We start from the raw sequence: 27,032 nt of genomic DNA, 5'->3' as shown, positions 1-27,032 counted from the left end.
CTGGTGGCTGTGCCGTGGTGTCGCAATTCTGGTTTTGCATTTCCCCGATGATTAATTACAACACTGTTTTCTCTTTCATTTTTTTATGTTTCTTCCTTTTTGAGAGTGAGGGAGACAGAGTGCAAGCAGGGAAGGGGCCGAGAGAGGGGGAGACACAGAATCCGAAGCAGGCCCCAGGCTCTGAGCTGTCAGCACAGAGCCTGACGCGGGGCTCAAACCCACGAACCGCGAGATCATGACCTGAGCTGAAACCAAGAGTCGGATGCTTAAAGACTGAGTCACCCAGGCCACCCCCCTTTAAAAAAAAAAAAGTTGATTGCAGCAGCTTTCTTCGTAATAGCTCAAAACTAGAAATGGATCAAAAGCAAATACCCATCAGTAGCACAAGTATCATGGTATAGTTTCACAGTGGAATACTATACAGCAGGGAAAATGACAAATGCCTATAGACGTAGATGAAGCTTATCTTTGAGGGAGGTCATGACAAGGAGGGACCTTGAGGATCTTCCAGGAGCCAGAACATTCTATATCTTGAGGTGGGTGGTGGTTACATCAGTGTATACCTATGCAAAAATTCAGCAAGTTATAAATTTAAGATTTGTACACATTACTGCTTGTAAGTTACACGGTAATAAGGAAGAAACAAAGTACCTGGCCTAGTGCTCAAAAAATAGGAAACTGAAATATTCCTATGCGCACGACACATTCCTTGTCAGTATCGATCACAGCTCTTGGTACATAGTAGGTGCTCAATATAGGCCCTTCTTTCTCTCCCCACCCCTTCCTTATGTTGATCGCAGGATCTCTGTCTGTGACGAGGACAAATTTGGCCATAACGAGTTTATCGGTGAGACCAGATTCTCACTCAAGAAACTGAAGCCTAACCAGAGAAAGAACTTCAACATCTGCCTGGAGCGGGTGATCCCGGTGAGCGCCTTTGCCTCGAGGGTGTGATGGGGGAGAAGAGTTTGGGGGCTGGGGCCTTCCTCTGGGGCCTGCAAAGGGGGTGATAGATCTGCAGGGTGCCCGACAGTGGAGGTGGGAGGGGGATTTCAGGTCAGAACATCGGGATGGCATCCTGGCTCTTCAACCCTGTACCAACATCACTTCTCTGACGTCCGCGTCCTCCTCGGTGACATTGAGAAGGGCAGTGTGGTGCAGCAGTGTGGCCTGTCTGGGTTCAAAGCCTGGCTCCGCCACTTCCCTGGTCCCTGGCCTCGGCCAAGGGTCTGAACTATTCTGAGCCTCCGATTTTCTAGTCTACAACATGGGCATCCTAACAGGACTTTCACCATAGGACGGTTGTGTGATACATACAATCAGAACAGAACCTAGGGTCTAATAGCCATTTGTAAATTAACTGTTGCTATTGTAGAAAATAATACTGCCTCACCCCCCTTGTCGGTCACGAATTCCTAAAGCACTGCGCAGATCAGCGGGCGACAGGGTAGCATAGTGCTTAAGATATGGGCTCTGGAGCCAGACTCAGGCTCTGGCACTTCTAGTATAATCTGAGCCCAATGATTTGACCTCTCTAGGCCTCAATTTTCTCATCTGTAAAATGGACTAATGTAGCAAGTACCAACTTCATAAGGCCTTTGAAGGATTAATCTGAGACTACCTATAGAGCATTGGAGCTGTTACTGCTATGTGCTGCTTGCCTTTTGGGAAAAAACAGGAACCAAACCAAGGCGCTCCAATTGGAGATTGGAGAATACCAATCTATACCTCGGAATCAACTGGGGATTTGTATTGTTTTCAACTGTTTCTATAGTTCAGTGTACTTAAGTAGCAAACTTACAGGAACAGCACAGAGGACCGACGACATTAAAAAAACAGGTAGGACTTGTAGGACAACTCAGAATGGTGAATGGAGGGAATCTACCACGTGATTTAAAAAAAAAGCCACTTGGGGCGCCTGGGTGGCTCAGTCGGTTGAGTGTCTGACTTCGGCTCAGGTCATGATCTCACAGTCCGTGAGTTTGAGCCCCGTGTCGGGCTCTGTGCTGACGGCTCAGAGCCTGGAGCCTGCTTCAGATTCTGTGTCTCCCTCTCTCTCTGACCCTCCCCCGTTCATGCTCTGTCTCTGTCTCAAAAATAAATAAAAACGTTTAAAAAAAATTTAAAAAAAAAAAGCCACAAACACCGTTTAGCTGCCGTCGATAAGAAATTTCCTTGTTTAAAAAAAAAAAAAATCCAAATGCTGGCATTGTCCAGAAAAATGTAACTGGTTTATTTAAGATCGTTATAAAGTTGAAGCTGCTGAATCGTGTTCATTGAAACATGTTCACTTGCATTAATGCTTTACGTCTCTGCATTTGCATTAAAAATTCACACACAAATGAAAATGGAGAAACTGTTAATACCTGATTTCTGTCCCCTGTGTTTTCCCTTGCAATCATATACTCAGGTAACTTTTGATTCCCATGGGAAAAAAAAAAAAAAAAGTACCTAACGTTCAGAGCCACCAATAACAGGAAGAAAAAAAATTTCTGTAATGTTTAGATAGTTTTGAGAGAGAGAGAGAGTGCACACGAGTATGAGCAGGGGAGGGACAGAGAGAGAGAAACCCAAAGCAGAATCAGCATAGTCAACTCACCGACCTTGAGATCATGATCCAGAATCAAGAGTCAGGTGCTTAACCGACGGAGCCACCGAGGCACCTCCAAATGTTATCTATCATAGTGGATTCTTAAGCACTTTCTCCGTGTGTGTGAGGTGCACTAGCTGGATGCCTTTCGGCACAATGTTGCACGTTTGGCATGGAGCGTCTTCAAAGAGGCCCGCCGGCTAGGCCTCACTGCCTCCTGCAAAGTCTAATGGCTGCACTCCGGAAGCGCAGATCTGTTTTGCAGTCCTGAGCAATTTCTCGCGCCAGATGCCGGAAAGGAAGTTTGCGGATCAGAAGTTCAGTGGACTTCTGATAACGTCTAATTTCACCCAAGGCCACAGGGCCAGGCCTGTGACGATGAGGTTTCTTCACCCTCCGGTAGAGGGCGCACTCTTGCAAGCAGCTTTTGTAACCTGTGGCTTCCTTGAGGCTTTCCCCCCCCCCGCCCGTTTTCGAGCAGTCTGCTTTGTATGAGCCCTGGCACGGAGACCTCCCTACTTACCCGCCTTCTCCTTCGGCTGGAGCACGGCTGGAGGTGTTGAGCGAGGCTGGCACAGCGGAGGCTGCAAACACAGTTCTCAACTGGAGATTTTTAAACCGGAGTTTCTTTCTTTCTTTTTTTTTTTTTAAATATGAAATGTATTGTCAAATTGTAAACCGGAGTTTAAACCACATGTTAAACCAGAGCTTAAACTATGATTCGTGGGGATCTCCCTGGAGATCCTGACTTAGTGAGGTAGGGTGGGACCCAGCACTCTGTATTTTTAGAGACAAAACAACCTGCCCATTTTACATATGGGCCACCTTGGGCCCACAGAGGGGAGCGAGCTGCCAAGGTTATGCCACAAGTCAGTGGCTGTGCTCTCACGCACCGGCCAGAGCCTAGCTCTCCTGCAGCCACCAGTGTGACTCTTCCCCCTGGGCAGCGGGCCAGCTCCCCACAAGGACTCCGTGGGGGGCGGGAGGGGAAGTCCTACAGCATCCTCCCACCAGATGGCCAGCCCGAGGATGGAATATCCCATGTGCCGCACCATGTTTCTATAGCATAGGCAGAAGAACAAGACAGAGCAAGGAAAATTGCAAGAAGCAATTTGCCCCAAATGCCAGGCTCCAAATAAATCATTAAAGACAATCCTAAGAGTGAAGAATTGGCTCTGGCTCTTTTCCTAGAAACAGCTGGTTCTTCAGACCTCCTCCTCCATCCCTCACTCAGTGAGTCAAGCTGGTCAGGACAGTGGCCGGGCCCCCACCTGGGTTATCTGCTTCCGAGTCTGCCCATCTTGCTGTGAGGGATGCAGCCAGCCCCAGAGGCACAAAGGTGGCGGGGACAGGCAGGGGCCTGGAGCCGCCGCAGGACATCTTTTGCTCTTTGTCCTTAACCTTCCCACCGCCAACTACCCCCACATGCCCCACGAAGAGCAGGGGCCTCGCAAGTGCTGTCCCTTCCCCCACCCCCGCCCCGGACCTCAGTTTTCCTCATCTCTGTAGTGGGGAGGTTGGTTAGGCAGTGGTTTCCACATTGTGTTCCCCAGAGTCCTAGAATCCCACAAAAGGACCTTAGGAACCAAGGGGGGAGAAGTACCTGGTGGTTCAGACCCCAAGCCCCCTGTGCCAATTCTACCAAAGCAGATGAAATCTTACCTGTTTTATGAGTGGGGTGCCCTGCCACTTCTTGGCTATGTGACCTCGGGCAAGTGGCTTAACCACTCTGACCCTCAGTGTCCTCATCTGTCAAATGGGATAGGAATACAACCTACATCATAGGCTATTGTGCATTAACGTGGTCTGTCAAATGGTTAACATTACATAAACTTTATCTAAAACAAGGGGAGCTGGAGGACCACAGAAGTTTGGAGAACTCACCCTCGTGGCTCTGGCTGCTAATGGAAGGATGTGGGTTTCCGATCCTTCCCATGTAAGGAGATGAGCCTCATAGACTCATGTTATCTTTCCTTTCTGTTTCTTTCCTCTAAGATGAAGCGTGCTGGAACCACCGGGTCAGCCCGAGGCATGGCCCTTTATGAGGAGGAGGTGAGCACTCAGTGGGTATTGAAGCCGCAGTCAGGATCTGCCAATTCTCTTTTCTCTCCCTCCCAGCCCCTTCCTTATTCTTTCCCCCAAAACCACTTGCCCGTCGGTGTACCACGAGAGAAGTACCCCTTCCCATTAGAACATGAGACCAAATGGATGCTCCTCCCGTCTGGAGCCCCCAAGGCCAAGAAAGCCCACCCTCTCACACCCGGGGCACACCCTTGAGTTCCCCTGCCTTGTTGGCAGAAGCTCTGCTGAAAAATTCTGCGGGACTAAAGCAATGCCACTCTCCCTCCGTGGGGACCTAGGACAGGCTGGCTGGGGCTAGGGTTGGGCTACATATCTGTGCCCTCTGCCCAGGTCCCTCATGGGACCCCAGGGACTACAGTGGTGAGAAAACTGTTTTACTCAGGCAAATCTGAGTTCAGATTCAGACTGGAACCAGGGTCCAGCCCCACCTCCAATCACTCAGGGCTCTGTCCTTGTCTAAGTCAGAGTAAAGCCCCAGGCCCCCCCAGGTGCCTTCACTGCTAGCCCGACTTTCTGGTCTCTGGAGTCTGGGGAGCATCTGCTGTCCATGGTGCTGACCGCGCTGGGGCGGGCCAGCGCCTCCTACTTTCCACAGGCTCCTCCCTCCTGCCAGTCATCCGTCCAGTTGCCTGGCCCCCTCCCCTTCCTAGACCCATATGCCGTCTTCTTCTACAGCAGGTGGAACGAATTGGTGACATAGAGGAACGCGGCAAGATCCTGGTGTCCCTCATGTACAGCACACAGCAGGGAGGCCTCATCGTGGGCATCATACGCTGCGTGCACCTGGCCGCCATGGATGCCAATGGCTACTCAGATCCATTTGTCAAGCTGTGAGTCATTGGGACTGTGAATGGACCCCAGACGGGGTCCTAGATCGTTGCAAAGGGAGAACCTAGAGAATTTCCCCAAGATCATTGAACGTTGAGGCTCAGAGAAGGGAATGAGCGTGCCCAGGGTCACACAATGAGGTGATGTCCACAACTGGCTAGAGTGTGAGTCTGGGGCCTCAGACAGTCAGACTGCTGTGTCGCTCGCCCATATGAGGAGTTTTGTGACTCTGTCCTCTCCAGTGGGAGAGAGGCAGTCGGCAAGTTGCAGTAACCCCATTTGGAGCCCCCTGGAATCAGCAACACATCCCTCCAGCAGTCCAGAGCCTCACCACTGAAGAAGCAATTCCAGCTTTTCCAGGTGCAGTCTGGAAATGCTCTAAGGCCTTAGACTTTGGTTATTCCAGTAATCGCCACCATGGGGAGTAAGAGAGACGTGTTATCTGTGTTAGTCCAGGTCCTCTGGAATGATGCCAAGATGGGATTCAACAGACAAAGGAGACAGACTAGGAGAAATGCCTGAGTGAGGGAAAGCAGGGAGGGAGTGGGAGAGGCCACCGTGTGTGCGAGAGCGGAGAGGGGAGGTGGGAGCCAGTGGAAGCATACTAGATGCAAGTTCAGCGAGACCGTCCGAGTCCTCAAGGCCCAAATCAGCCGCCAGACGAGTCCCATGTCTCCTAGGAGTGGGCCCTGCCACCTTCAGTCATCAGCTGGGAGCAGGGTCTTGGCACGAACGTGGCTGGATTTCCAAGTGCAGCAGCTGGGGCCTAGGTCAGTTATGCTGTGGCTGGAGGTCCACCCGGCATGTTCTCGTGGCCACCACTGAATCAGACGTGGGGCTCCTCTCCCATCTCTGCCAGCTGCTAGCTGTGTAACTATAAGCAAGTTGTGTTTCTGTCGATATGGTGGAAAGCCTGGGCTCTGGGTCCAGACTGCCTGGGTTTGAATCTTAGAGCCGGTAGTCTTCAGTGTTCTCCAGCTGTGTGACCTTTGGCTAGTGCCTTCACATCTCTGGCCCTCGATGTCCTCATCTGTAAAACGGGAAGAGTAATATTGGCCATGAGGTTCTCTCCTCCAAGGAGCAGACACCAAGACTAAGTGAGATGTGCAAGAGATTTATTGGGGAACATGCCTGTGAAGAAGATTTGAGAGGGAGTGAGAGGAGGGTCAGAGGAGAACAGGTGGGGAGGAGGGGGGACGGTTGGGCAGGGAAAGTCGAAGATTGAAGTGCAGTTCTGAGGAAGTTTTGACGCAGGCTGTGGGGAATCCTGGAGTGCAAAGTCACTCGGAGGAGCCCTGCACCTCCCAGAAATGGGGCTGCCTCCTGTCCCTGCCGGCCCAGGTACGGGAGCTGCCCAGGGCAAGCGCAGCCACAGTGGGAACATCGGGGTGAAATCAGAGTCCAGCAGCTTGTCAGCCAATGTTGCCCCCCTGCGGTTGGAGATCTGAGAGATGTGTTTTCGTGGGGTCCAGTACGTAGTAAGTGCTCCATAAATATGTGCCATTATGGTTATAAATCACCACCACCACTATTCGTACTCACGGCAAAGGGTGCTCATTGTTCTCTCCAGCCTGGGAGATGCTCCCTCCCACTGACTACCTTTCATAATCGAAAGCAATGCTTCCCTTCAGGTCATGGCTAAAACTCAGTGTGGACTTTGCTTCAGATTTTCTTCGAATGAGGAGTTAGTGAACAAAAGAACCCACGTGTCAGGGATGAGTTTGATTTCTGGGAGTCATTGGCTTTTATTTTCTCATACGGTCCAATAGAGAAAATTGGCTCATGGACTACTGTCCTGCCCTCCATTACATCCCAGCCACATGCAAATTGTTTTTCTTAAATAATTCTCCCTACCACCCCTTCTCTCGTCTGCCCAATCTCTGCAGAAGAAGGAGCGTTGCTGAGGTCACCAGGAAAACAGCTGCCCTGGTGGCCATTGTGGGAAAGCTAAAAGGAGGCCATTAATCGGTTTAAGACCAAATAAAGATTTTCAAATTCAGAATTGATTTTATCTCTTTAAATTTTTTTTTAATGTTTCTTTTTGAGAGAGAGAGTGTGTGTGAGTGGGGGAGGGACAGAGAGAGAGAGAGATACAGAATCTGAAACAGGCTCCAGGCTCTGAGCTGTCAGCACAGAGCCCGACGCAGGGCTCAAACTCATGAACTTTGAGATCATGACCTGAGCCGAAGTTGGACGCTCAACTGACTGAGCCCCCCAGGCGCCCCAATCTTATCTTTATCGTCGCTCAGCACCTCATACTTTCAGTACCAACTCTGTGTCTCTTCTTGAAAAGTATCCTCAGGGCGCCTGGGTGGCTCAGTCGGTCCTGTTTCAGATTCTGTGTCTCCCTCTCTCTCTCTCTCTCTCTCTCTCTCTCCCTGCCCCTCCCCCACTTATGCTGTATGTCTCTCTCCCTCAAAAATAAATAAACATTACAAAGTAAAATTCACAGATGAATAAAATTATCCTCACGGGCTGTGGGAGGTGCAGGCTTCCAGTCATGGAATGGATGAGTCACAGGGATCATAGGTACAGCGTATGGAATAGAGTCGATGGTGTTGCAGTCGTGTCGTATGGTGACAGGTTTGGTGGGCACGGTAGAAGCATAGACTTGTCCAGTCACTGTGTTGTGCCCCTGAAACTAATGGGACGTTATACGTCAGCTATACTTCAATAGAAATAAAGAAATAAAATAGATTGTCCTCCAAAACCCTTCTGTAAGTAAGAAAAAAAAAAAAAAGTTTGCCCTCTTTAGAGACTGGGCACCTGGGGTATGCCAGAGCTACGGTCAGGTTCAAAGTTGCACAGCGAGTGATAGCTTTAATCCGAATCCAGATATCCCCACTCCCAAGAGTTGTTGGCCTATTTTATTTATTTGCCCAGAAGAAATTAGTTGAGCACCGACTATGTGCCAGGCATTGTGCCTACACTGGGGAAGAGCCTTCTAGGCAGAGGTAGTGGTATGTGCAAAGGCCCTGCGGTGGAAAGGACAGTGAATGGGGAGTGGGGTGAAGAACATGGTGTAAGACCAGGCTGGGCCGGGGCACGGACCCAATCATACAGCGCCTTAAAGGCCACATCAAGGATTTTGAACTTTACCCTGAGGTCGAAGTGGGGGGCCGCCGACCAGTTTTGAGCAGGATTTACTCTAATCAGATTGGCTTCTTCTCCTCTCTGTCTACACAGTCACCGTCTCCCCAGGACTTGGGGGCAGTCTAAGGGGTAATAGTGAGACTCCAGTCACCACCACCTAGGCTTTCGATCCGATCCCTTGGGAGAAAATACTGGCTGAGAGCATGGACTCCATAGGCAACAGCTGGGTCAAGTCCCCAGCTGTGTGACCGGAGGCACGTGTCTCACCTCCGGATGCTCGATTTCCTTGTGTGTAAAGCAGGTGGCCGTAACTCCACCGTCTAGGGTTTGTTGAGAATTAAATGTACCTACGGTCCTTAGCGCAGCCCCCGGTAGATGCTCCAATGCACGTTGGCCATTGTTAATGTTGATTCGCTTTCTGATTTGTTCATTTACTCTCCTGACACCGGACGGCACCTTTGGGGTCATCAAGAGTCTGCTCTTACTCGTTTAACGTCATCCACAATAGCATTTCTGTCTCCTCTCAGCTGGCTGAAACCGGACATGGGAAAGAAAGCCAAACACAAGACTCAAATAAAGAAGAAAACCTTGAATCCTGAATTTAATGAGGTGAGGCTGCCCCATTTTTGTCATGCTCTGAGAGATTTCCTAGATGCGAGAGAGGAACACGCTCCCTACTAGGACGTCGTAAAGCACGTCAAGAAAAGTTTTTCTCACAGATCGACTTGAATTAGCTAAAGGATAGGTAATGAGTTCCTGGTCACCAGAGGGAATCAAGCCTAAGACAAAAGCCTATGGATTGGGAATGCCATAGGAAGAAGCTGCATTCGGAGAGAGATTGAAAGGAAATCATCTCCAATGTCTTTACCAATTCTAATCGTTTGTGGTGCTGAAATTTGAGGAAATAAATGGGGGTAGTGATGCCCTTTACCATCCACCCAGTTGGCGCTCCCTTCTCTCTTCTCCCTCACCCACCATGTCCATCCTGGGCATCAAGTCCCCGCAAGGCCACTGTCTACATACCCTCTGAACGCGCTCCTTCCTGTTGTCTCAGTGTTACTTGTCTGGCATTTTCTGTCTGGACTGTTGCGGTAGACTCTTGCCTCACTCCCTTGTGTTTGGCCCATCCTCCACCTAAACATGAGCTTTCTAAAGAATGGATCCGGATTTGTCATCCCTGTTGCTTCACCCAGCAGTGGCCTCCCCACTTCTTAGGGTGACAGTCAAGCCCTTTCGAACCCCTGCCCTATCTTGACTCCCCTTCTCAGGTCACAGTAACCTCACACGGGTCCTTGGTACGTCTCATAGCCTTCGCCCTCGCTGCTCCCTTTTTCTGGCCTTCCATCTCTCTCTTTTCCTTTCTGGCAAACTCCTTCTCATCCCTCAGGAGTTGGGGTGTTAACCCTGCAGGTACGCTGTCCTCTGTGTTTCCAGGCTTTACATACCCCCGCGTCTTACCCTGTCCCTCTGCATCATTTGTTGACAGTTTTGTTAGATGGTAGGCATCCGGAAATATACGTTGAATATAATGATCTGATGTTGGGTCAGAGCCCGCGAGTATGGATTTTCACCAAATGTCGGAAAGTAGGGAAAGAAAGCTACAGTACAGGTGTTTTGTGTTGTTTTGTTTTTAAAAACGCACGTGCCTGTATGGGCGTGCGTGGAGAATGTTCTGTGTAAACAGAGCTCAGAGCATCCCTGGCCATTAGTTCAGCCCACCCCGTTCCCAGGCCCCTCTTTCAGCTGGACCCCAACTCAGACTCAGGAATTTTGAGTCAGGAACCAACTGGCAACTGTTGCCGACCTGCCCTACCCTCTCCTGGAGTCTGAACAAGTCACTGAAGAAGAAATCCAGGCAGCCAATAAGCCTCATTAACAATAGGGAAAGTATGAAACAAGGCCAGACACCATACTCATCACAAACTGGCATAAAAATACCGTAAAATGTTGATACGGGTGTTGGTGAGCCTGTGGGGAAAGGTACATGCCATGCACACGAGAACAAACCAGTCTGACTTCCTAAGGGATGTTTGTCAAACTACTCCAAAAGCCTTACAGTTTTTAAGTTTAAATTCCATTTATTCGGGGAACAGGTAATATAGTCACATATTTGAAAATTCCTAAAGGACCCAAGGTATCCAGTCAAAATCCTCCTCCTTTCCCAGCCTCTATCAACTACTTGTCTTCTTCCAGAGTAACTGTATATTATCCGTTTCCAGAATTTATAAGTATACAAAACAAATACGTATGTGGCTTGCTTTCTTTTTTTTCTTTAATTTTTTTTTCACGTTTATTTATTTTTGAGACAGAGAGAGAGACAGAGCATGAACGGGGGAGGGTCAGAGAGAGAGGGAGACACAGAATCTGAAACAGGCTCCAGGCTCTGAGCTGTCAGCACACAGCCCGACGCGGGGCTCGAACTCACGGACCGCGAGATCATGACCTGAGCCAAAGTCGGCCGCCCAACCGACTGAGCCACCCAGGTGCCCCTGTGGCTTGCTTTCCTATTGATCACAGACGACATCACAGAATACGCCCACTGCTCTCTATCTTAAAATTTTACAAACCCGGAAAGACATTTCTCAGAATTTATCCTAAGTAAGCTGTCATAGATGTACGCAATGACTTAGTTGCTGTTTGCCTTTTCTCATATCATTAACGGCATGGAAAGTTGGAAACAACCTAAATACTCAACTGTTGGGCATTAGGTTAAGGAACAGCCACACAACCATTAAATGAAGCCATTAAAAGGGTGATGCAGAAAAAGATTTGCTAACATGCTAAGCTGTTTTTTTTCTTTTAATTTTTTTTTTATGTTTATTTATTTATTTTTTATTTATTTATTTATTTATTTATTTATTTATTTTTTAATATATGAAATTTACTGTCAAATTGGTTTCCATACAACACCCAGTGCTCATCCCAAAAGGTGCCCTCCTCAATACCCATCACCCACCCTGCCCTCCCTCCCACCCCCCATCAACCCTCAGTTTGTTCTCAGTTTTTAACAGTCTCTTATGCTTTGGCTCTCTCCCACTCTAACCTCTTTTTTTTTTTTTTTTCCCTTCCCCTCCCCCATGGGTTTCTGTTACGTTTCTCAGGATCCACATAAGAGTGAAACCATATGGTATCTGTCTTTCTCTGTATGGCTTATTTCACTTAGCATCACACTCTCCAGTTCCATCCACGTTGCTACAAAAGGCCATATTTCATTCTTTCTCATTGCCACGTAGTATTCCATTGTGTATATAAACCACAATTTCTTTATCCATTCATCAGTTGATGGACATTTAGGCTCTTTCCATAATTTGGCGATTGTTGAGAGTGCTGCTATAAACATTGGGGTACAAGTGCCCCTATGCATCAGTACTCCTGTATCCCTTGGATAAATTCCTAGCAGTGCTATTGCTGGGTCATAGGGTAGGTCTATTTTTAATTTTCTGAGGAACCTCCACACTGCTTTCCAGAGCGGCTGCACCAATTTGCATTCCCACCAACAGTGCAAGAGGGTTCCCGTCTCTCCACATCCTCTCCAGCATCTATAGTCTCCTGATTTCTTCATTTTGGCCACTCTGACTGGCGTGAGGTGGTATCTGAGTGTGGTTTTGATTTGTATTTCCCTGATGAGGAGCGACGTTGAACATCTTTTCATGTGCCTGTTGGCCATCCGGATGTCTTCTTTAGAGAAGTGTCTATTCATGTTTTCTGCCCATTTCTTCACTGGGTTATTTGTTTTTCGGGTGTGGAGTTTGATGAGCTCTTTATAGATTTTGGATACTAGCCCTTTGTCCGATGTGTCATTTGCAAATATCTTTTCCCATTCCGTTGGTTGCCTTTTAGTTTTGTTGGTTGTTTCCTTTGCTGTGCAGAAGCTTTTTATCTTCATAAGGTCCCAGTAATTCACTTTTGCTTTTAATTCCCTTGCCTTTGGGGATGTGCCGAGTAAGAGATTGCTACGGCTGAGGTCAGAGAGGTCTTTTCCTGCTTTCTCCTCTAAGGTTTTGATGGTTTCTTGTCTCACATTCAGGTCCTTTATCCATTTTGAGTTTATTTTTGTGAATGGTGTGAGAAAGTGGTCTAGTTTCAACCTTCTGCATGTTGCTGTCCAGTTCTCCCAGCACCATTTGTTAAAGAGACTCTCTTTTTTCCATTGGATGTTCTTTCCTGCTTTGTCAAAAATGAGTTGGCCATACGTTTGTGGGTCTAGTTCTGGGGTTTCTATTCGATTCCATTGGTCTATGTGTCTGTTTTTATGCCAATACCATGCTGTCTTGATGATGACAGCTTTGTAGTAGAGGCTAAAGTCTGGGATTGTGATGCCTCCTGCTTTGGTCTTCTTCTTCAAAATTACTTTGGCTATTCGGGGCCTTTTGTGGTTCCATATGAATTTTAGGATTGCTTGTTCTAGTTTCGAGAAGAATGCTGGTGCAATTTTGATTGGGACTGCATTGAATGTGTAGATAGCTTTGGGTAGTATTGACATTTTGACAATATTTATTCTTCCAATCCATGAGCAGGGAATGTCTTTCCATTTCTTTATATCTTCTTCAATTACCTGCATAAGCTTTCTATAGTTTTCAGCATACAGATCTTTTACATCTTTGGTTAGATTTATTCCTAGGTATTTTATGCTTCTTGGTGCAATTGTGAATGGGATCAGTTTCTTTATTTGTCTTTCTGTTGCTTCATTGTTAGTGTATAAGAATGCAACTGATTTCTGTACATTGATTTTGTATCCTGCAACTTTGCTGAATTCATGTATCAGTTCTAGCAGACTTTTGGTGGAGTCTATCGGATTTTCCATGTATAATATCATGTCATCTGCAAAAAGCGAAAGCTTGACTTCATCTTTGCCAATTTGGATGCCTTTGATTTCCTTTTGTTGTCTGATTGCTGATGCTAGAACTTCCAGCACTATATTAAACAGCAGCGGTGAGAGTGGGCATCCCTGTCGTGTTCCTGATCTCAGGGAAAAAGCTCTCAGTTTTTCCCCATTGAGGATGATGTTAGCTGTGGGCTTTTCATAAATGGCTTTTATGATCTTTAAGTATGTTCCTTCTATCCCGACTTTCTCAAGGGTTTTTATTAAGAAAGGGTGCTGGATTTTGTCAAAGGCCTTTTCTGCATCGATTGACAGGATCATATGGTTCTTCTCTTTTTTTTTGTTAATGTGATGTATCACGTTGATCGATTTGCGAATGTTGAACCAGCCCTGCATCCCAGGAATGAATCCCACTTGATCATGGTGAATAATTCTTTTTATATGCTGTTGAATTCGATTTGCTAGTATCTTATTGAGAATTTTTGCATCCATATTCATCAGGGATATTGGCCTGTAGTTCTCTTTTTTTACTGGGTCTCTGTCTGGTTTAGGAATCAAAGTAATGCTGGCGTCATAGAATGAGTCTGGAAGTTTTCCTTCCCTTTCTATTTCTTGGAATAGCTTGAGAAGGATAGGTATTATCTCTGCTTTAAACGTCTGGTAGAACTCCCCTGGGAAGCCATCTGGTCCTGGACTCTTATTTGTTGGGAGATTTTTGATAACCGATTCAATTTCTTCGCTGGTTATGGGTCTGTTCAAGCTTTCTATTTCCTCCTGATTGAGTTTTGGAAGAGTGTGGGTGTTTAGGAATTTGTCCATTTCTTCCAGGTTGTCCAATTTGTTGGCATATAATTTTTCATAGTATTCCCTGATAATTGTTTGTATCTCTGAGGGATTGGTTGTAATCATTCCATTTTCATTCATGATTTTATCTATTTGGGTCATCTCCCTTTTCTTTTTGAGAAGCCTGGCTAGAGGTTTGTCAATTTTGTTTATTTTTTCAAAAAACCAACTCTTGGTTTCGTTGATCTGCTCTACAGTTTTTTTAGATTCTATATTGTTTATTTCTGCTCTGATCTTTATGATTTCTCTTCTTCTGCTGGGTTTAGGCTGCCTTTGCTGTTCTGCTTCTATTTCCTTTAGGTGTGCTGTTAGATTTTGTATTTGGGATTTTTCTTGTTTCTTGAGATAGGCCTGGATTGCAATGTATTTCCCTCTCAGGACTGCCTTCGCTGCGTCCCAAAGCGTTTGGATTGTTGTATTTTCATTTTCGTTTGTTTCCATATATTTTTTAATTTCTTCTCTAATTGCCTGGTTGACCCACTCATTCGTTAGTAGGGTGTTCTTTAACCTCCATGCTTTTGGAGGTTTTCCAGACTTTTTCCTGTGGTTGATTTCAAGCTTCATAGCATTGTGGTCTGAAAGTATGCATGGTATAATTTCAATTCTTGTAAACTTATGAAGGGCTGTTTTGTGACCCAGTATATGATCTATCTTGGAGAATGTTCCATGTGCACTCGAGAAGAAAGTATATTCTGTTGCTTTGGGATGCAGAGTTCTAAATATATCTGTCAAGTCCATCTGATCCAATGTATCATTCAGGGCCCTTGTTTCTTTATTGACTGTGTGTCTAGATGATCTATCCATTTCTGTAAGTGGGGTGTTAAAGTCCCCTGCAATGACCACATTCTTATCAATAAGGTTGCTTATGTTTATGAGTAACTGTTTTATATATCTGGGGGCTCCGGTATTTGGCGCATAGACATTTATAATTGTTAGCTCTTCCTGATGGATAGACCCTGTAATTATTATATAATGCCCTTCTTCATCTCTTGTTACAGCCTTTAATTTAAAGTCTAGTTTGTCTGATATAAGTATGGCTACTCCAGCTTTCTTTTGGCTTCCAGTAGCATGATAAATAGTTCTCCATCCCCTCACTCTCAATCTAAAGGTGTCCTCAGATCTAAAATGAGTCTCTTGTAGACAGCAAATAGATGGGTCTTGTTTTTTTATCCATTCTGATACCCTATGTCTTTTGGTTGGCGCATTTAATCCATTTACATTCAGTGTTATTATAGAAAGATACGGGTTTAGAGTCATTGTGATGTCTGTATGTTTTATGCTTGTAGTGATGTCTCTGGTACTTTGTCTCACAGGATCCCCCTTAGGATCTCTTGTAGGGCTGGTTTCGTGGTGACAAATTCCTTCAGTTTTTGTTTGTTTGGGAAGACCTTTATCTCTCCTTCTATTCTAAATGACAGACTTGCTGGATAAAGGATTCTCGGCTGCATATTTTTTCTGTTTAGCACACTGAAGATATCGTGCCAAGCCTTTCTGGCCTGCCAAGTTTCAAAGGAGAGATCAGTCACGAGTCTTATAGGTCTCCCTTTATATGTGAGGGCACGTTTATCCCTTGCTGCTTTCAGAATTTTCTCTTTATCCTTGTATTTTGCCAGTTTCACTATGATATGTCGTGCAGAAGATCGATTCAAGTTACGTCTGAAGGGAGTTCTCTGTGCCTCTTGGATTTCAATGCCTTTTTCCTTCCCCAGTTCAGGGAAGTTCTCAGCTATAATTTCTTCAAGTACCCCTTCAGCACCTTTCCCTCTCTCTTCCTCCTCTGGGATACCAATTATGCGTATATTATTTCTTTTTAGTGTATCACTTAGTTCTCTAATTTTCCCCTCATACTCCTGGATTTTTTTATCTCTCTTTCTTTCAGCTTCCTCTTTCTCCATAACTTTATCTTCTAGTTCACCTATTCTCTCCTCTGCCTCTTCAATCCGAGCCGTCGTGGTTTCCATTTTGTTTTGCATTTCGTTTAAAGCGTTTTTCAGCTCCTCGTGACTGTTCCTTAGTCCCTTGATCTCTGTAGCAAGAGATTCTCTGCTGTCCTGTATACTGTTTTCAAGCCCAGCGATTAATTTTATGACTATTATTCTAAATTCACTTTCTGTTATATTATTTAAATCCTTTTTGATCAGTTCATTAGCTGTTGTTATTTCCTGGAGATTCTTCTGAGGGGAATTCTTCCGTTTGGTCATTTTGGACAGTCCCTGGAGTGGTGAGGACCCGCAGGGCACTTCCCCCGTGCTGTGGTGTATAACTGGAGTTGGTGGGCGGGGCCGCAGTCCGACCTGATGTCTGCCCCCAGCCCACCGCTGGGGCCACAGTCAGACTGGTGTGTGCCTTCTCTTCCCCTCTCCTAGGGGCGGGATTCACTGTGGGGTGGCGTGGCCTGTCTGGGCTACTTGCACACTGCCAGGCTTGTGGTGCTGGGGAGCTGGCGTATTAGCTGGGGTGGGTAGGCAAGGTGCACGGGGGCGGGAGGGGCAGGCTTAGCTCGCTTCTCCTTAGGTGATCCACTTCAGGAGGGGCCCTGTGGCAGCGGGAGGGAGTCAGATCCGCTGCCGGAGGTTTGGCTCTGCAGAAGCACAGAGTTGGGTGTTTGCGCAGAGCGAGCAAGTTCCCTGGCAGGAACTGGTTCTCTTTGGGATTTTGGCTGGGGGATGGGCGGGGGAGATGGCGCTGGCGAGTGCCTTTGTTCCCCGCCAAGCTGAGCTCTGCCGTCCGGGGGCTCAGCAGCTCTCCCTCCCTTTGTCCTCCAGCCTTCCCGCTTTCTGAGCAGAGCTGTTCACTTATGACCTCCCAGACGCTAAGTCGCGCTTGCTGTCGGAACACACTCCGTCCGGCTCCTCCGCTTTTGCCAGCCCGACTCGGGGGCTCCGCTTGGCCGGCGAGCCGCCCCTCCGCCCCGGCTCCCTCCCGCCAGTCCGTGGAGCGCGCACCGCCTCGCCGCCCTTCCTACCCTCTTCCGTGGGCCTCTCGTCTGCGCTTGGCTCCGGAGACTCCGTTCTGCTAATCCTCTGGCGGTTTTCTGGGTTCTTTAGGCAGGTGTAGGTGGAATCTAAGTGATCAGCAGGACGCGCGGTGAGCCCAGCGTCCTCCTACGCCGCCATCTTCCGGAACTCCTGTTCATTTCCTTTCTTCACAGAATATTTTGATTTACATTCATATGGAGACAATATTAACTTGGTTTTTCCATCCAATAATTCAGTTTCAAGCTTTAAACCATCTCCTAGGTTCATGGCCTGACCTCTCACTCTCTCCACCTGTTTATTTATTTTTGAGACAGAGAGAGACACAGCATGAGCAGGGAAGGGGCAGAGAGAGAGGGAGACACAGAATGTGAAGCAGGCTCCAGGCTCTGAGCTGTCAGCACAGAGCCCGACACGGGGCTCAAACTCACGAACTGTGAGATCATGACCTGAGCCGAAGTCGGACGCTTAACCGACTGAGCCACCCAGGCGCCCCGCTAAGCTGGTTTTTATCATATGTTACAAAATGGGAAAAGAAGGCCATAGTGCGGTATATTTATTTTATATTTCATAGAATATTCAAATGTTTCATATAATACTCAAATGAATATTCATATTAAGTTTTAAAAACATACTTTAATGTGGTCACACACGGGGAATGTTGACAGTGGCTATTCTTGGGTGGTTAGACGGCAAGTTTTGGTGTTTAGGTTTTATTTTATTTTAGCTTCCTTGTTTGTTTTAATGGTGAATGTGAATGAATTTTATAGTTAGGCAGAAACGTTATATAAAAGTCAGATTATCTGGAAACCTAAGCACCTGTCCCTCACATTAGCCTCAGGGCCCTCGACTATCCTTAATCTCTAAATGATGGAGTGAAAGGAAAACCCACTTCAGAAGCTACCAGAATGGAAGCACTGATTTCACGGGCCATCTGCCTTCAAGTAAACTTGGCCAGGAGCAACTCTCTTAGAAAAGCCCCATCAGCCTTCCTGTTTCAAACAGAGAGTCATTGAAACGAGAGTTACAGGGCTTGAGGGACTTTGTTATACAGAGTATTTGTTGAAAGGGGATTGTCAGGCCTGGGGTAAAGGCTCAAGCAGGAGGGCCCCCTTGCTCCCAGATGCCCAGTTCTAGGGTCTCCCGTTGGTCCACGGACCCTTAGGGCTCAGCCTCTTAGCTTCTGATTCTAAGGGCTCAGGACCCTCTCACTCACCTGTCTTCCCTCTGCTGCAACCAGGAGTTCTTCTATGACATCAAACATAGTGACCTGGCAAAGAAGTCCCTGGACATCTCGGTCTGGGACTACGACATTGGAAAATCCAACGATTACATCGGTGAGTGCTCCCAGCTCCCAGAGAAAAGCCCATCCTCCAGGGAGAGAAGAGGCTTACCCAGGCTTCTCTTAGGGAGGGGGGGGGGGGGCGGGGGGCGGGGGTCAGGGCATTCTTTGTCTTTTGTGGCTACATTGCCCAAACACCAAGTCAGGACCCATGGTACTGGTTTGGGTCCAACGTGGGGATGCTTTCACAGGAAAGGGCTTCCAGAGCTGGGCGATTGGGTCACGATTGGTTATGTGCTGCACAAATCATCTTTAGTGCATAATCGAATCACAGAGGAGAGTGGGGTCTGTGGCCTCAGAAAACAGGGCGCAAAGGAAGTCTCCTTAATCTGTTTGCAAGTCGTGGAGGAGGGTTCTAATTTTCCCAGCATCCCTTCAAATGATGAGGAAGAACAGCCGCTAAACATGGGGCAAGGGAGGGAGCCCCGGGCAAAGGCCGCAGCATAGGCAACGCTGTGGAGTACCCAGAAGGAGTGGGGACAAGTTTCGCCGAGCGCGGTGGTCACTCACAGAAGGTCTTTAAAGATGAGGCCGCGAAGCTATGACCTGATGCTACAATAGGGAGCCATGGCAGGATCCTGAGGAGCTGGGGCACAGGCAGAGAAGGCCAGCAGTAACCACAGCGTCATTACGACAGCCCCCCACAGTGAAGGATCCCAGGTTGATGGAGGGGTGACTTCTTGGTGGCAGTTTTTCCCCAGCTAGACACTTGGGTCCAGAGTGAGAGTCCCACGCATCTCTCCGCTCTGACTGCCTGCTCCTGTCTCCCTATCTCGTCCTCCAGGAGGCTGCCAGCTGGGGATCTCAGCCAAGGGAGAGCGCTTAAAACACTGGTACGAGTGTCTGAAAAACAAGGACAAGAAGATTGAGCGTTGGCACCAGCTACAGAATGAGAACCACGTGTCGAGCGATTAGGATGCCCCCCGCCAGGTCCCCAGCTCCACGCCCCACCCCCATGCCAGCTCACCCACCCGCCTACCCCAGCTGCCCTTTGCACTCCGGTCCCTCTTCTCTCCGCCTCCTCCGCCCCTCCCCTCCCTGCACCTGCCTTTGAGGTGCCCCCCCCCACCTTGGGCACCACTGCCAAAGACCTTCTCCTCCCTCCCTCTGCGATGCTGTGGCGCGGGCCCTGAGTGTAGCCTGTCTCTGATCCCTCTAGGATGGGGCAGCAGGGAGAGGGAAGGGGCGATTTTGACAAGGAGGTTGGAATTTAATGACCTCTCTGGGTAAACGGCAAAGGTTCCTCATCATTTAGAACTGTTTTTAGACCCTCCTAGCCTCGAACACACACACACACACACACACACACACACACACACACACACAACTTGCGTGTCGTGTCTGCGCATATCCTCAGTTGTCAGCAGACCCGGACAAGGCTGTGAGGACCAGCACTGGGGCAGAAACAGAGCATCCAGGCCAGGCTGCCCCTCCACAGCATTACCCGCCCCCACCGATGGCCAGGAAAACAGACCACCGGGTTTAAACTCCCCGGTGACTAGGAACACACCCTCCCGGCTCCAGATGCGTCAAGAAATGGACGCACGGAACACACAACGCTCCTCTTTCAGGATGCCCCCCACTTGCTTCCTAGCAAAACCCAACACCCTTTCTCTAGCGCCCCCACCCTGTCCCTCGACCTCCCTTCCCCTCTCCCGGGCCCTACACCCCACCAAACTCTCTCACCTCCTCACGCTCCTCTCTCTCTGTGTCCATCTCTCTCCCCTCCTCCTTTCTCTCTCCCCAAGGGGGGTAAAGTAGCAACAGCAAAACAGAGACCTTAACCCAGCCTCGCCCCTCACCAGCTTGACCCAAACTGGCGCAGCCCGGAAGTCCCCGTTGGGCCGTGCTTCTCAAAACTTCCACTCCTGCCGGCTGGGCTGGGTGTCCTCGGGCTGGGCCAGCTGCTGGCGATGTCCCGGGTGCCTGGCGACGTCCCGGGAGCTGTGTAGACATCCTGTAGAGGGCTTCCTCAGCCCCTGGGCTCCCCAAGCAGGTGCCAAAGGCATTTAGAAACCAGAGCTCTGGGGGCAGGGGGCCTCTCCAAAGCCCCCAGCCCTCCTCCCCGCTCTGCCGTCAGTTAAAGGAACACACGACTGCGTCCTTAGCACTCGCTGACTCTCTGCATCTCTGGGATCCTGTCTCTCACTCAGAATCACCTTGAATCTCTCAGTCTGTGTCTCTGTCTCAGTCTCTGTGTCTCGCACTTTCTTCACCAAGTTTGTCAGGGGAAGAAAACACCATCATGAATGGAAAGCTTTCGAGAGTGACAGATCCTGATGCCAAAGGCCATTGTCCCATCATGAATCGGTCGGTCTCCCCCCCCCCAAAAAAAAAAAATAATAATAATGGAAAGGAGGAAAAAAGCAATGAGAATGAATGCTATACATTTGAGGCTGGGGTCAGGCAGTCTTCACTGCCCCACGAGAAGGGCTTGTGTTTTTCCCCCCAGTTTCCATTGTCTACCCCTGTGAAAATCACCTCCTTCTGTCTAACAGCCCACCATCATCTATAGACATCACCAGATGGACCCTAACGCTCTCCCTTTCTCCAGACGCGCCTTTGAACCTCTCCATTCAATGCCTCCACCCCCAGCTCCCTGCACAAACTCATCGGAAGACTCTGGTTTCTTGCCATTTTCTAAACATCGAGATGGCTCTTCCCCTTCCCCAAGATGGCCAACGGCTTCCTCGCTGCCATCTTGCCCCCTGACCCTGTCTCTCTGTCGGTCCCCGTGGCACCCACTCTCACCCCACCTCCTTCCCACAGTTGCCCTTAGGAGAAAGCATGCTGGCTGTGTTGCTCAAGCCCGACGCTGGTGTGGGCGCTGGAATCGGCATGCAGCGAGCTCACGGTGTCCCCGGTCTGGGTGCACGCTGTCCCCGACAAATGTAACCACCTCCCTGCCTAGAATCCACACACGCCCTCCAGTGCATGCAGAACCTCCCACTGCCTTTCTTAGTGATGATGTAGCCAAAAAATAAAGTAGGAATATCCAGGAAAGCTGGTTGGCCTGGGGTTTTCCTTTCTGGCTTCTGGAAGTGCTTCCTCTCCGTCAGGACCCATGATGCTATTGGGAGAGTCAGTATTTAGTGAGTATCTGCCACGTTCCAGCCCTTGGGGACACAGCAGTGGACGAGGCAGGTGTGGTTTCTGGCCATGATGGCTGAATGCTGTTCCCTGGTACCCAAACCCTCCTCTTCTCTCCTCTAGCCCAACCTTGGGAAAATTCCAAGGTGACGTGGAATCAGATCATGCCCAAAGAGACGACAGAGTTGAGCCAGGGCCTAGTCCAATCAACTCATTTATCTCACAGAGGAATTACCCAAAGCCTGGGAAAGGGAATAACACACCCAACGGCTCACTACAGCAGTGCCAGGAAAGAAGCTGTTTCATGGGACTCCCGGCACAGTGTCCTTAACACACTGGCTAATACTATCACCGATCATCAAACGCCTCCTTTGTGTTCTAGAACCTTCCATCCTACAAGGCGCCTTCACAGATAGCCTTCGGTGGTCCTAAAAGTGAGCTGAGGAGGTAACTAACTTCCCAGAAGGATGATTAATCTCCCTATGATCTATCCCGAAAGGGTTGAAGCAATTTATCGGGAATGTTGGTTACTTCCCAGAAGGAGTCATCCAGTTCCATCCAGGCCATGTTAGAAGTTTTTTCTTCCCCCCCAAAAGGGGGGTTCTCAATCCTGGGGAAGAAGTAGGCATGTTAGAATCACCTGGGGAGATTTTCTTTTCAAACTACCCATGCTCTCCCTGCCACCCCACCCCCAGACTCTCCTGTGCCCTGGGGACAAGGTGTACATTCGAACATACTTCCTGTTTGACGCCTTATCGCCTTCCGCTTCCCACGCCCATGGTGACTTTGCAAACCGCTGCCCTAAAGTCCATCTGTTTTTCCTACAAATCAGCCAGCTGCCACCAGGTGGAAAGAGGTACCAGTTAAGGCCACGTCGCACCCCCATAAGTGGCAGGGGGCACCGTTGCCCTGTGCTCAATGCAGACATTACTAACCTTGCCCTGTGCTCATGGCAAACATTGCTAATCAATATGGCGTCTTTCTCGCAGAGCCTGCTAGCAGCCTCTGAATCCATCTTAACACAGCATTCTACGCTGTGGGTTTGAAATAGATCCAATCCAACTGGTAAGCAAGGTGTCACACAGAGGGAAGCCCATCCCCTTCATGGTTACATTTGCCTCAGGCAAACGGTCGACTGTTAATACAGAAGGGGAGGAAGTGGCAATGAATTGCTGAGCAGGTTAAGAGAGGGTTGTTACGATAGATAGCTCATTGGCCTTTATAGGCTACATCTCCAACAAAACCAGAATACAAACTCTTCTCAAGCTCCCATGGGCCATTGACCAAGGTATGCCGATTCTGAGGCCATAAAACACACCTTAGCAAATTCCAAAGAATACACATCATCCAGAGTATACTCTCTACCACGGTGGCGTTAAATGAGAAATCAATCAAAGAAAGATAGCTGGAAAATTCCAAAGTATCTGGAGATGTAATAACACACTTCTAACCAACACACGGGTCAAAGAAGTCTCAAAAGAAACTTGAAAATATTCCGTGCTGAACGAAAAGGAGAACAACAACCAACGAAAACGTGCGGGATGCAGCAGAAGCGATGCTCAGAAGGAAGTGGTTAGCATTGAACGTATAAATCAGAAAACAAGAAAGATCTAGACAGCGAGGAAAGAGGAGGTGTGGCAAGGGCATTTTCGAGACACTGTTCCGCATGATTTCATAATGGTGGACGCATGACATTATGCAGAATGCACACACAGTGAACCCTAATGTGAACTGTGGACTTGAGTTAATAACACACCAATACCAGTTCGTCTCCTGTGACAAATGTACCGAACCAGTATTAGTAATGGGAAAGTATGGGGGGGGGGGGGGGTTACCAGACACAGAACCGGTTCCGAACTCAGGTTTGCCTCCTCATCATTCGAAAACCAATATTCAAGTGACGAATCATGGTGGGAAAGGAAGGGTTGTTTTATTCAGGGAGCCGGCAACCTGGGAAGGTGGTGAACTAGTGTCTCAAAGACCGTCTTCCGTGTCCAGGAGGAGCTGGCGGGCGTTCAAGGGGAAGGCAAGGGAAAAGGGGGGAGGAGAAGCCGGTGCCCAGGCGGTTAGTCGAAGATCGACATGACCTTGACCAGGCTTGCTGGCATCCGTGGTCAGTTCTTATCTTCTGGGAAAGTTTTGTCCTTGTCTCCTGAGACCGGTGCTCTGCAAATCCCAAGAGAAGTAGGTAAGTTCTGCTACAGACCAAGGGACTTAGGTCAGCAAGCAAGGGATGCAGAAGCTTGAAGCAAATTAGTGCTTAAGACCGTTTGGAGTGTGGTCATAGTGTCTCCACTGCCTACCATTCGTCCTATTTCTACGGAACACGGGCAGAGGGGCCCAACTTCTGTAACCGCTTCAAGCTGAATTATAGCAGGGCTTTGGAATGGAAGGAATTGACATAACGCAGGACATAACCCCCTTGTTCTAATGGAGGAGGTAGCGAAGGTAGTCCCTTGTCCGAGAATTTGGCTATTCTTCTGCCGAGTTTAGCTCTGCATGACATCATTAATCTTATCCCCAACTATGTCCCAAGGAACAGTAACGGTGTAGTCAAGCCCAACTTTATAATGTCCTCTAAAATTGATCTGATCCTGGGGGATCCTAGAGAATAGATCAGTCAACCAGTCCCAGCCACCTTGGAAATGGGGTTGGGGGTGGTCAAGGGCTTCTCATAGCCAAGTGGCTTGCTGATTTTATCGCTATGGATTTTTACTTCCCAGGAGGATATAATACAGGTACAGCAAGCAGTGTTAGCCATCATATAGACTCTGCCTTGTTCAGTAGGCACTCAGGGAATGGATGAGGCATTTCTGTGGAAATGTAAGAAAAACACAGGCTAATGGTTAGAGCAAATTACAAACCCAGTGTCTGAATCCCGAGCACTGCCAGTGAGAAGATTTCCAGATGTCAGGCTCCAAGCATCCTCAGAGCGAGTGGGGGCAGGCATCGACAATCTGATGGATTTTTCTGGTTTGTAGTTCAGATGTCCCTGGTGATCCTTTTGAGTGGTCCATAGAGCGACAGGCACCAAAACTGTCGTCACAGTTTCTCTGAAGTTTATGTCAAGCTTCAGTTTTCAGGAAAATGGGCAATGACTCCGAGACGAGAGAATGGGAGTAGGTTGGAGAGTCATTGCCAGAGATTTGAGGAAACCAAAAGAATTCAGGACGCAGCCTGAAAAATTCAGCAGTTTTATAGGCAAACAACAAACACTCAAAGATGATCAGCCAGAACCAGAATCTAACATCCACGGTGTTATTGAAACATAATCTTTTACTAATATTTTACTAATATGTTTGTAAAATAAGTCCAGTTTTAACACACTTGGTTTAATTATCTACGTAAGCACAGCAAGAATAGTGATTGACTCTATGGGTTTTTTTTTTTTTCCTTTTAATCTGCTCTGCTGAACTTTTTATAAAGAATTTCAGATTGAGCCTTTAACAACGTTAAGGCCAAGAGCCGAGCCAAATATTTGCCGTCCACCTGTAACACTGGTAGATTTAGGTGAATTCCTCTCTCCGTGAGGTCCTCCAAAATTTCCTGAGGTTCCTGTATCCACCAGGAAGTGACATCCTTTACGCACCTGGTAAGGCTGTTGACAACTCTGGAAGCAAGGTATGAGGCTAACATTTCCAAGGGGCTCCATTGGCCCCAAGTGGACCTTTGTTCCTTAAAACTGTCTGGCCATATCTGAGTCTGTGCACATCTCTCTCAAATAGGACATTCCGGTCAAAGCCTCATGCTTGTCATGGAAGAAAGAACACTCGTTGAGAGTTTCCGACTTCGGGAAGGTTCAGGCAGGGAGAAAAGATAAATGTTTCCATTTCTTCACAAAAGAATATTTTGTCAGATTTCTGGAAGTCCTGGCTATCTTAGGAGAAAAGGTTTCCTTAAATCTGGAAGTGCAAATGAATAGGGGAAAAGGTCAACATCAGACAGGGTGAGATCAGGGACCCCCTGGGTGGCAGGCTGCAGGGTTTGGGGGAAGAAAAAAAAGGATAAACATATTCCGGACCCGCCTGGGCTAGATGCCATGAGTGGAGTCTCACAGACCTTCTGATAAGGTCCCAGTAAAAAGTCAGGGGCAGAAATCCTCAGTGGCTACCCCGTCGGGACCTCCCGCGCTCTTGAGAGCTTCACGCTTTCTCTCAAACTCCACCGCTGTCGTGCTGGAGATTCATTCTTCCACTCCGTGAGACAAGGACCAGCGTCTCGCCCACCCTCCCGTGACACAAACATTAGAGAACCAGCAATGTTTCAAACAAGAATCGTAAGAAACTCTAGTCCTCTACCCCCATGCAGTCAGTCCCGTGTTGTTCATTCTTGTTCTGAGTGGAGCTTTTCTATTAGTTCTAGAAATGCTTAGTTTAGTTTTCTGACCTTAAGGATATCGGACGCCTGTATGCGTTGAAAGTTGTGTTCGTGAATTTCCTTGAAGCTGCAACATAGTTTGCAAGAGCGTCAGGACAATAACTGTAAAGGGCAGAAGACTCAAAAAAATGGCCCTGGTTACGTGGTAGGGTCCCCTCCCTAAGGAAAGGAGAAAATTAAAAACAAAACAGAACCAACCTCAAGGTAACCTGGCTATACGTGAACGTGACAACATCCCTCATGACCTTGCAACGTCATGACCACTTAATCAGACTACGTGTTTCTGTGTTATCCTATATGGGAGACGAGGAAGCAGAAAATATACTTTAAAAACTACCCCACGGGGCATCCGGGGCTCAGGTCTCTGGGTACGAACCCAACCGAGCAGGGCCGGCAAGAATAAAGTTGCTTCCTGGAAAGAAAAGCCTCGGTGTCACAACTCCCTGTGCGAGAATCCTGCTACAGTTAAAAATCTGATGAGAGCTTATTCTGATGCAGTTGACAAGGAAATTTGGTTATTTTTGTGACACACAACACTTTCATAATTAGAACTTTAAGTGGTGACATCATGCCAGGACATATTAAAATTTTAGGAATTTTGGGGCGCCTGGTTGGCTCAGTCGGTTGAGCATCCGACTTCGGCTCAGGTCACGATCTCGCGGTCCATGAGTTTGAGCCCCGCATTGGGCTGTGTGCTGACAGCTCAGAGCCTGGAGCCTGTTTCAGATTCTGTGTCTCCCTCTCTCTCTTCCCCTCCCCTACTCGTGCTTTGTCTCTCTCTGTCTCAAAAACAAAGAAACAGGGGCGCCTGGGTGGCGCAGTCGGTTAAGCGTCCGACTTCAGCCAGGTCACGATCTCGCGGTCCGTGAGTTCGAGCCCCGCGTCAGGCTCTGGGCTGATGGCTCGGAGCCTGGAGCCTGTTTCCGATTCTGTGTCTCCCTCTCTCTCTGCCCCTCCCCCGTTCATGCTCTGTCTCTCTCTGTCCCAAAA

General features: G+C 48.2%; 1 protein-coding gene across 7 annotated transcripts in view; it reads left to right on the top strand.

Moving 5' to 3' along the window:
* The window catches only part of RPH3A (rabphilin 3A), a 282,144-nt gene extending 260,566 nt beyond the window's left edge, over window positions 1-21,578 (top strand). For 6 of the 7 annotated variants that reach the window (XM_058691221.1, XM_058691223.1, XM_058691224.1 and 3 more), the window contains 6 exons: window positions 801-927; window positions 4,586-4,642; window positions 5,348-5,502; window positions 9,121-9,202; window positions 18,474-18,570; window positions 19,360-20,128. In XM_058691221.1, the coding sequence (XP_058547204.1) occupies window positions 801-927; window positions 4,586-4,642; window positions 5,348-5,502; window positions 9,121-9,202; window positions 18,474-18,570; window positions 19,360-19,490 (649 nt within the window). In that variant the 3' untranslated portion in view covers window positions 19,491-20,128. Of the gene's footprint in view, window positions 1-800; window positions 928-4,585; window positions 4,643-5,347; window positions 5,503-9,120; window positions 9,203-18,473; window positions 18,571-19,359; window positions 20,129-21,129 lie in introns of those variants that run through there. The other variant, XM_058691220.1, reaches the window with a different exon arrangement.
* Window positions 21,579-27,032: the final 5,454 nt, after the last annotated feature.

The sequence above is a fragment of the Neofelis nebulosa genome, chromosome 11 (genome assembly GCF_028018385.1).
Source record: "Neofelis nebulosa isolate mNeoNeb1 chromosome 11, mNeoNeb1.pri, whole genome shotgun sequence".
Classification (NCBI taxonomy): domain Eukaryota; kingdom Metazoa; phylum Chordata; class Mammalia; order Carnivora; family Felidae; genus Neofelis; species Neofelis nebulosa.
This window is presented reverse-complemented; position numbering and strand designations above follow the sequence as displayed.